The following is a 9,396-nucleotide window of genomic DNA, read 5'->3' on the forward strand; positions in this document are numbered from 1 at the left end:
TACAATGAACTGCAGCAATGAACAACCTTTATTGGTACACCATTTATGCCATGCTAAGGCTGACCCAGACCAAGTTAAATCAAACAGAAGCATCCTTGTAAGTGCCACTGACTATGCTTGAAATACTCTTCAAACCTAAAAAAAAAAAAAAAAAAAAAAAAAAAAGGCCAATCAAATGTTCCTTCTAAGGAACTGAAAGAAGACCCGTGGTCCTAAAAAGTCTACAAGTTCACTGTTCCTCATCGAGAACAGTCCTAATACTGAACAGATACACCTCGTCTAGTTACACCTTACTCTGTAGTGAATGGACATTGGTCAACAAACTGAACTGATATCCACCAGGAAAAGCAGGCGAGGTGGCACTTAACTGTTTATGGTGATTTGTATACTGGAAACTTGCAGCCCCACAGAGAGGCGCTCTGGTCCTCCTACATTATATTGCTGGATGGAGGAGTGTGTGTACAGATTCCTGCACAGGAGTGTTGAGACTGACCGGGTCATACAGGCCTCAGGTTCAGATGTTCATCATTATCCTCATCATCATCCTTCCTACGAGGAGGTGGGCGTGGCTCATCATCCTCCCCTGTGTCCTGCTTGTCCTTCTCCGCTTCGATCCAGCTCTGAGGGGCGATCATCTTCTTGGGCCCGTGGGGAGGGGGTCCCAGCAGAGCCTCGATGTCCTCATAGTTCACCACTTCCCGCTCCAGGAGAGCATTGGCCAACTGAAAATACACACAGAGAAAGACAGTTACCTTTGCATTCACAATTGGCTATGTTTGACAATGGAACACAATGCATGATGAGTGTTTAAAGATGGTAGCTATGTAGACACCACATCACACAAAAAATATGACTAACAAATGTGGAATGAGGATCTCACCATTATCAGCTTGTCTCTGTTATCCAGAAGCAGTTTCTCGGTCTGTCTGTAGGCGCGTGCTATCAACAGCTTCGCTTCCTGCAAGAACCAAAATAAAAAAGGCATACTTCAGAAGGTTCTCTCCAATGAACAGAAATACAGGTAAACTTACAACAGGGAAATCTACTACTAGTACCGTTTCGTCTCTAAAATGTATTTGGGCAGGTGCAGACTTACGTGGTCCATCTGCTGCTGGAGGCCCTGGCTGAAGGGCCTGCGTCCGACAGCCCCCTGCTCCACCGTCTCGGGGAAGGACACCTGACCCACACTGGAGGACATGCCATACTGCTTCACCATGGAGTAGGCCACACGAGTCACCTTCCGCAGGTCATCCTGGGCACCTAGCGCACAGACCAACACGTCTCACACACTGAATGCTATAGGTGTATGTTGTGATGAATGGTCAGACGCCCTACCTGTGGTGACCTTGTTGAAGGTGATGGCCTCCGAGGCTCTTCCTCCTAGAGCCATACACATCCTCTCAAACAGCTGTTCTTTGGAGAACAGGTACTGGTCTCTGGGCAGGATTTGGGCAAAGCCGAGGGCAGCGTTGGTCCTGGGGGCAATGGACACCTGGCAAACAAGACAACCAGTGAATATATCACCTTTGTCCAATATATGGCTATCTACTATGTTTTTGGTCCTGTTCATTTCTCCATAGTATTCAACAATATCGCATTGAGCAAAGACACTGACATTAGTGGATAGACAGCTATGGAGGTGGTTTGTCACCTTCATGAGTGCCTCTGTGTGCTCTAACAGCCATCCAACCAGGGCATGGCCAGACTCATGGAACGCTACAATCCTCTGCTCCTCTTTGGACAGGATCTTACTTTTCTTCACACTTCCTGGACACACAAATGGAGAAAGTCAATAAGGGACCCGAAATCAATCTCTACCACAACAACTTTGGCGGGCGAGTTCCATGGTGGCAGACATTCATAGACATGGTCATGACCTCGTACCGGCTAGGACTCTCTCCACAGCGTACTCAAAGTTGAAGGTGTCGATGGACTTGTAGCCTTCCCTGGCAGCGTGCAGGGCTGCTTCGTTACAGATATTAGCAATGTCTGCCCCTGAGAGAGTAATACACAATCCTGTTAGTAAATAAGCGTATTATGAAAACTGTGAGCCTATTGTTCAACGACAGTGTACAAGAAGGTGAATATAGTCATTTTAGCGGGGTGCTATTTAAGCAAAAAGGCCTGCGGAGGTGTGGTATATGGCCAATATAACACGGCTAAGGGCTGTTCTTATGCACAATGCATCGCGGAGGGCCTGGACACAGCCCTTAGCCGTGGTATATTGGCCATATATCACAAACCCCAGAGGTGCCTTACCGCTATTATAAACTGTTTACCAACGTAATTAGAGCAGTAAAAAAAACATGTTTTGTCATACCTGTGGTATACGGTCTGATATACCATGGCTGTCAGCAAATCAGCATTCAGGGCTAGAACCACCCAGTTTATAATAGTCTATTTGTGTGTGTATTATTTCACCAGGTAGGCCAGTTGAGAACAAGTTCTCATTTGCAACTGCAACCTGGCCAAGACAAAGCAAAGCAGTGCGACAAAAAACAACGACACATAGTTACACGTGGGAGAGACCCACTGAGTAACTTCAGCCATGTGTGTACATACCACTGAACCCTGGGGTGAGCTCTGCCAGACGCAGGGAATAGCTGCTGGCTGGGTGGGTGAGCTTGAGTATCTTCAGGTGCTGCTCGTAGATCTCCTTCCTCTCCTGAAATGCACAAGGAGAAGGAAACAGCTCATGCACACTTAATACGTTGGAGATCTTCTGGACATAGATACTTTCAGAGGACAGGGCACTGTACCTGCAGAGTGGGGAGGTCAATAAATATGTGCCTGTCCAGTCTCCCTGGTCTCATGAGAGCATTGTCCAAAATGTCCGCCCGGTTTGTGGAGGCCAGGACTATCACATGGTCAGTAGTGCCCATTCCTATTGGAGAATGATAATAAACAGTATATAAGTGCAAGCAATGTTGATGAATAGCCAAAAAAGACATGAGATATGTATATTACGCTCCCCCCCAAAAAAATACTTCAACCTTCACATGTCAGTTATGATAAAGAGATTGATAACTGTGACGACGTAGCGGGAAACTATGTAACCCTAATCTCAGTTAACTCCAAACAAACCCCCTCCTCACCGTCCATCTCCACCAGCAGTTGATTGAGGGTCTGCTCTTCCTCTGTGTTTGAGAAGCCAGACATGTTATTGGAGCGCTTCTTTCCCACAGCATCAATCTCATCTATGTAGACGATGCAGGGGGCTCGGGCACGCGCCTCTTTGAACAGACTCCTCACCCTGGCAGCACCAAGACCTGCACTTACAGACAAAAGATACTTTATTGCTTTGACTTGTTGTCCACCTTCCAGTCTTCTTTGGACTACTTAACTGATTACTGACTTGACTTCTGATTGGAAGCAGTGCAAATCTTACCCCCAATGACTTCCACAAACTCAGAGCCTGCCATCGCCAGGAAGGGCACCTGTGCCTCTGTGGCCACAGCCTTAGCCAGCAGAGTCTTTCCACAGCCTGGGGGCCCCAGCAGCAGGGAGCCCTTAGGGACTTTGGCCCCCAGGTTGAGGTACCTGTCTGGGCACTGCCAAGAGAGATCAGGGGTCAGTAACACACTGTCAGTACCTGTTGACATTGCTAATAATCTTCACACATATCACCTCTTTACAATTTGCCCTCTTACCTTCAAATAGTCAACAAACTCCTTCACCTCCATCTTTGCCTCGTGCATGCCGGCCACATCTTTGAAACTCACACCCTTCCCAGACTTGCCATCCACGATAGTGAACTTGGCCATTTTCAGCTGGTTCTGCCGAGCACATCACATATGAGCATGAGAAACGCAACAAAATGGCTAAGACCACTAGCAAAGGAACAGTTCAACAGCCCCTACTTACAAATGCACTGAAGCCGCCCTCTTTTCCACCCATGCCAGCCAGGCGGAAAATATACCACAGGATTGCCACCCCAATGGCAGCCATTCCAAGGGCATAAAGTGCACTGTGACAGAAACAGAGACAAAAGCAGTATTGTCCCAATGCCATGGAAACACACATTACATGTGATTGAGGTATAAACATATTACCTAAGCATGGCATGCATGTGATATTCAGTTTTGCATGATCACATCACAGATGCAAGTGTTGGTTGAGAGTCAGGGAACTCACTTTCCAAAGAAGCCAGTGCGCTTGTAGGAGACTGGTATCCTGTCCTTGGCGTCAATGTTCAGCTCCTCTTCTGCAGCTCTAAGCTTCTCCTCAAATTTGTCAATGTTGGCCACCTGCATACGGTACATCAGAGCCAGCCTCTGCACACAGACGGAGGGAGGAAGCGTGTGAAGGGGGGCATATTTCACTGATCATCATCTAGATACCTGTGCTTATAAATAGGTGACATGGGCATCACAACATTAAAGTGGCGATGGAATGTATCAACACACTAAAAACTGAGGGGTATACTACAAAGTAGGATCAATGAGTTTGCCAGCTAACATTGATAAGCAACCAGAAATAGCTATTGATTAGAAAAAAGAAAGAAAGATATCAGTTTGTCTCTGTGAATGGTTTGTCCTCTGACAAATCAACTGTAAATTTCGGTGTTCCTCAAGGTTCCGTTTTAGGACCACTATTGTTCTCACTATATATTTTACCTCTTGGGGATGTTATTCGAAAACATAATGTAAACTTTCACTGCTATGCGGATGACACACAGCTGTACATTTCAATGAAACATGGTGAAGCCCCAAAATTGCCCTCGCTAGAAGCATGTGTTTCAGACATAAGGAAGTGGATGGCTGCAAACTTTCTACTATTAAACTCGGACAAAACAGAGATGCTTGTTCTAGGTCCCAAGAAACAAAGAGATCTTCTGTTGAATCTGACAATTAATCTTAATGGTTGTACAGTCGTCTCAAATAAAACTGTGAAGGACCTCAGCGTTACTCTGGACCCTGATCTCTCTTTTGAAGAACATATCAAGACCATTTCAAGGACATCTTTTTTCCATCTACGTAACATTGCAAAAATCAGAAACTTTCTGTCCAAAAATGATGCAGAAAAATTAATCCATGCTTTTGTCACTTCTAGGTTAGACTACTACAATGCTCTATTTTCCGGCTACCCGGATAAAGCACTAAATAAACTTCAGTTAGTGCTAAATACGGCTGCTAGAATCCTGACTAGAACCAAAAAATTTGATCATATTACGCCAGTGCTAGCCTCTCTACACTGGCTTCCTGTCAAAGCAAGGGCTGATTTCAAGGTTTTACTGCTAACCTACAAAGCATTACATGGGCTTGCTCCTACCTATCTCTCTGATTTGGTCCTGCCGTACATACCTACACGTACGCTACGGTCACAAGACGCAGGCCTCCTAATTGTCCCTAGAATTTCTAAGCAAACAGCTGGAGGCAGGGCTTTCTCCTATAGAGCTCCATTTTTATGGAACGGTCTGCCTACCCATGTCAGAGACGCAAACTCGGTCTCAACCTTTAAGTCTTTACTGAAAACTCATCTCTTCAGTGGGTCATATGATTGAGTGTAGTCTGGCCCAGGAGTGGGAAGGTGAACGGAAAGGCTCTGGAGCAACGAACCGCCCTTGCTGTCTCTGCCTGGCCGGTTCCCCTCTTTCCACTGGGATTCTCTGCCTCTAACCCTATTACAGGGGCTGGGTCACTGGCTTACTGGGGCTCTCTCATGCCGTCCCTGGAGGGGGTGCGTCACCTGTGGGTTGATTCACTGTTGTGGTCATCCTGTCTGGGTTGGCGCCCCCCCCTTGGGTTGTGCCGTGGCGGAGATCTTTGTGGGCTATACTCAGCCTTGTCTCAGGATGGTAAGTTGGTGGTTGAAGATATCCCTCTAGTGGTGTGGGGGCTGTGCTTTGGCAAAGTGGGTGGGGTTATATCCTTCCTGTTTGGCCCTGTCCGGGGGTGTCCTCTGATGGGGCCACAGTGTCTCCTGACCCCTCCTGTCTCAGCCTCCAGTATTTATGCTGCAGTAGTTTATGTGTCGGGGGGCTGGGGTCAGTTTGTTATATCTGGAGTACTTCTCCTGTCCTATTCGGTGTCCTGTGTGAATCTAAGTGTGCGTTCTCTAATTCTCTCTTTCTTTCCCTCTCTCGGAGGACCTGAGCCCTAGGACCATGCCCCAGGACTACCTGAAATGATGACTCCTTGCTGTCCCCAGTCCACCTGGCCATGCTGCTGTTCCAGTTTCAACTGACCTGAGCCCTAGGACCATGCCCCAGGACTACCTGACATGATGACTCCTTGCTGTCCCCAGTCCACCAGTCCACCTGGCCATGCTGCTGCTCCAGTTTCAACTTCCACCTGACTGTGCTGCTGCTCCAGTTTCAACTGTTCTGCCTTATTATTATTCGACCATGCTGGTCATTTATGAACATTTGAACATCTTGGCCATGTTCTGTTATAATCTCCACCCGGCACAGCCAGAAGAGGACTGGCCACCCCACATAGCCTGGTTCCTCTCTAGGTTTCTTCCTAGGTTTTGGCCTTTCTAGGGAGTTTTTCCTAGCCACCGTGCTTCTACACCTGCATTGCTTGCTGTTTGGGGTTTTAGGCTGGGTTTCTGTACAGCACTTTGAGATATCAGCTGATGTACGAAGGGCTATATAAATAAATTTGATTTGATTTGATTTTCTGGTTCATTAAAAAGCTAAATTTAGATATGCATTTTCATTTGTTTAATCAATTAGACCATCTTTCAAAAAAAAAAAAAAATCTGAATACTTAGGCAAGTTAACTGGCTAACCCCTTGATTCTGCTTTGTAGTATACTGTACATCAGTGTCCAGATTCTAGAATGAGGAAATGGAACGTACAGGCCTTCCGAAGATGACTGCTCCTGGGTGGAGGTAGATTTCCACGATGTCGCTCTCAGGGACCACCTGCACACGAGACACCTCACCCTTGGCCAGCATCTCATTGACAAAGTCATTCCAGGAAATGTTTCCCCCGCTGGTATTGATGGAGTTCAGGAGGCTCATGATGAGGGCGATGATGAAGAGAGTGCGCAGACGTTCCTTATACATCTGATCCTCTTGCTCCCGCCGCTTCCTCTCCTCTGAAAGACAATGGGGGAATTAAGATGGGCAGCTAACATCTCCTGTGTTTCTTACTGACCTTGAGGTTTCTTACTGACCTTCATCTTCCTCTGGATTTTTTCCCTTAGGTCCATCACTCTTCTTTTTATCTTGTTGGTTAGACTGAGATGTACTGAAATTATTTGTGGAATCTGGAATGATAGATTACAAGCCAGTGCCATCAGACTGGGAATTATTAGACCATCTTCGAAATTAGTGGGTGGGGTGGCTGCTTACCTAAAACATTCCACAGGCCAACAGGGTTTTTGAACAAGTTGTTCTTGATCAGAAGTTTACGCATTGCTGTCAATCTGGGACTCATGGGTCTGTGTAGCAGTTGCTGGAGAAAGAAGTGGAACATAATATTAAACTAGGACCTTTTCCTGTTGCTCACAGTTACAGTAGTTACAGTACGTGCACAGAGGAGTGGCATGACCATTGTGATATGAATGACAGTCAGCTATTGTCATGGTGGAAACAAAGACAGGCAACTAACCTGAATGAGTCCAGGGTTGAGGCCATTATGTGGTTGAGTCACAAATGGACGAATTGAGCCTGATAATCTTTTACAGTTCATACATGTCGATTGCTGCAGTTTGGCGCCATCGTTGTTTTGACGCTTGTTGACAAATTGACAATTGGTGCGTCGCGACACGGTCCATATTATGGTCTTGTAATTTCTACAAGAACTGGCACGTCGCAGAGCTGCCATTACACTGAAAGCTAGGCTACCTAACGTTCGCACAGATTAGATACAACCACAGTACAGCTGGCTAGCTAATAAAACTGACATGGTCGCCATTAACAGTGCATTCACGACCTGGCTAGCAAACGTCAGTAATGACAATGGGCTTTCGATCTTGAGATTGCAGTAGTGGTCAGCGCGGCATTTTATTATCAAAAAACATCTAACTAAATAGTTAGCTAACTGTTGTTATTCAACATGGCAAGTATAATAAAGATGGTTTGCTACATTAAAGACATATCACTCCTCACACTGATCCGTCCTCAGTATATGTACAACTGTCTCTGTATCTTATACGACAAGATTTCGTTCACAAATCCTTTGATATGCTCTGAAATGTAGATGTACCCATCATTCTGTTTTGGTAACGAATTTGTATAATTACAGCAAGGTCCGTGAATTAAATGGGTCAAATTCCTTGTTCAGCTGACCACGAGAATAAATAAGCACATACATATCCTGACGCAATTAAAAAGTATTTGCTGAACCCCGCACTTTAACCCCAAGCGCAACAGTTCGTCAGACCAAAGAGCATTTATATATCTGGTTTTATTATATATTCACGCCGAGATAGGCATAACTTTCAATTTGCGGAAAATATATAATTTATTGTCATTAAATATATAGAAAAGTTATTAGTGAACCCTTGTCTGATTACGTCACGACGTTGCTTCATGAGCATTCTACCTGCGCAGGATTTTCACTTCCAGCAAACACGTTCATTGAAATAAAAATGGCACATAGAATAGATGCTAACTTTCCGGAAATACAAAAAGAAACTCATTATTGACATTGTGCGCTGATAAATCATTGTATTTTACTGTATCTGCCTCTCGTGTGTTAAATAAAGTCTAAGGACTTCTCTGCTGATGTTACAAAAGTAGCCACCAGAGGATTAATTGTGTTTATATTGTACTTTTAGCAGTAAAATCATGGTGAAACAGCTTGGAAAGTTGTTGTTCATAAAGGTTTGTGCATGCCATTGTGATTGTAAAAGCTGCCCTGCCTAAGAAATACCAGATACAATCTGATAAATCAAATCAAATTTTATTTGTCACATACACATGGTTAGCAGATGTTAATGCGAGTGTAGCGAAATGCTTGTGCTTCTAGTTCCGACAATGCAGTAATAACGAGCAAGTAATCTAACTAACAATTCCAAAAAAAAAAAAACTACTGTCTTATACACAGTGTAAGGGGATAAAGAATATGTACATAAGGATATATGAATGAGTGATGGTACAGAGCAGCATAGGCAAGATACAGTAGATGATATCGAGTACAGTATATACATATGAGATAAGTATGTAAACCAAGTGGCATAGTTAAAGTGGCTAGTGATACATGTATTACATAAGGATGCAGTCGATGATATAGAGTACAGTATCAACGTATGCATATGAGATGAACAATGTAGGGTAAGTAACATTATATAAGGTAGCATTGTTTAAAGTGGCTAGTGATATATTTACATCATTTCCCATCAATTCCCATGATTAAAGTGGCTGGAGTAGAGTCAGTGTCATTGACAGTGTGTTGGCAGTAGCCACTCAATGTTAGTGGTGGCTGTTTAACAGTCTGATGGC

General features: G+C 44.8%; 1 protein-coding gene across 1 annotated transcript; it reads right to left on the reverse strand.

The window, feature by feature from the left end:
- Nucleotides 1-139: 139 nt before the first annotated feature.
- LOC112263577 (paraplegin) lies at nucleotides 140-8,274 on the reverse strand. Its single transcript, XM_024439992.2, has 17 exons — nucleotides 7,562-8,274; nucleotides 7,303-7,405; nucleotides 7,125-7,217; nucleotides 6,805-7,046; nucleotides 4,135-4,274; nucleotides 3,865-3,967; nucleotides 3,651-3,776; nucleotides 3,389-3,551; nucleotides 3,096-3,269; nucleotides 2,760-2,884; nucleotides 2,563-2,665; nucleotides 1,885-1,995; nucleotides 1,652-1,767; nucleotides 1,336-1,492; nucleotides 1,097-1,260; nucleotides 881-958; nucleotides 140-722 (listed from the first exon to the last, which is right to left on the reverse strand). The coding sequence occupies exons 1-17, from the start codon at nucleotides 7,775-7,777 to the stop codon at nucleotides 498-500; spliced, it is 2,439 nt and encodes an 812-aa protein (XP_024295760.1). The 5' UTR covers nucleotides 7,778-8,274; the 3' UTR covers nucleotides 140-497.
- Nucleotides 8,275-9,396: the final 1,122 nt, after the last annotated feature.

The sequence above is a fragment of the Oncorhynchus tshawytscha genome, linkage group LG12 (assembly GCF_018296145.1).
Source record: "Oncorhynchus tshawytscha isolate Ot180627B linkage group LG12, Otsh_v2.0, whole genome shotgun sequence".
Taxonomy (NCBI): domain Eukaryota; kingdom Metazoa; phylum Chordata; class Actinopteri; order Salmoniformes; family Salmonidae; genus Oncorhynchus; species Oncorhynchus tshawytscha.

Coding starts and splice junctions, on each gene's coding strand:
- LOC112263577 (XM_024439992.2), bottom strand. CDS start 7,777: ATGGCAGCTCTGCGACGTGCCAGTTCTTGTAGAAATTACAAGACCATA. Junction 3,968..4,134: donor CGCACTGGCTTCTTTGGAAA/GTGAGTTCCCTG, acceptor TTTCTGTCACAG/TGCACTTTATGCCCTTGGAA. Junction 723..880: donor ACAGAGACAAGCTGATAATG/GTGAGATCCTCA, acceptor GTGTATTTTCAG/TTGGCCAATGCTCTCCTGGA.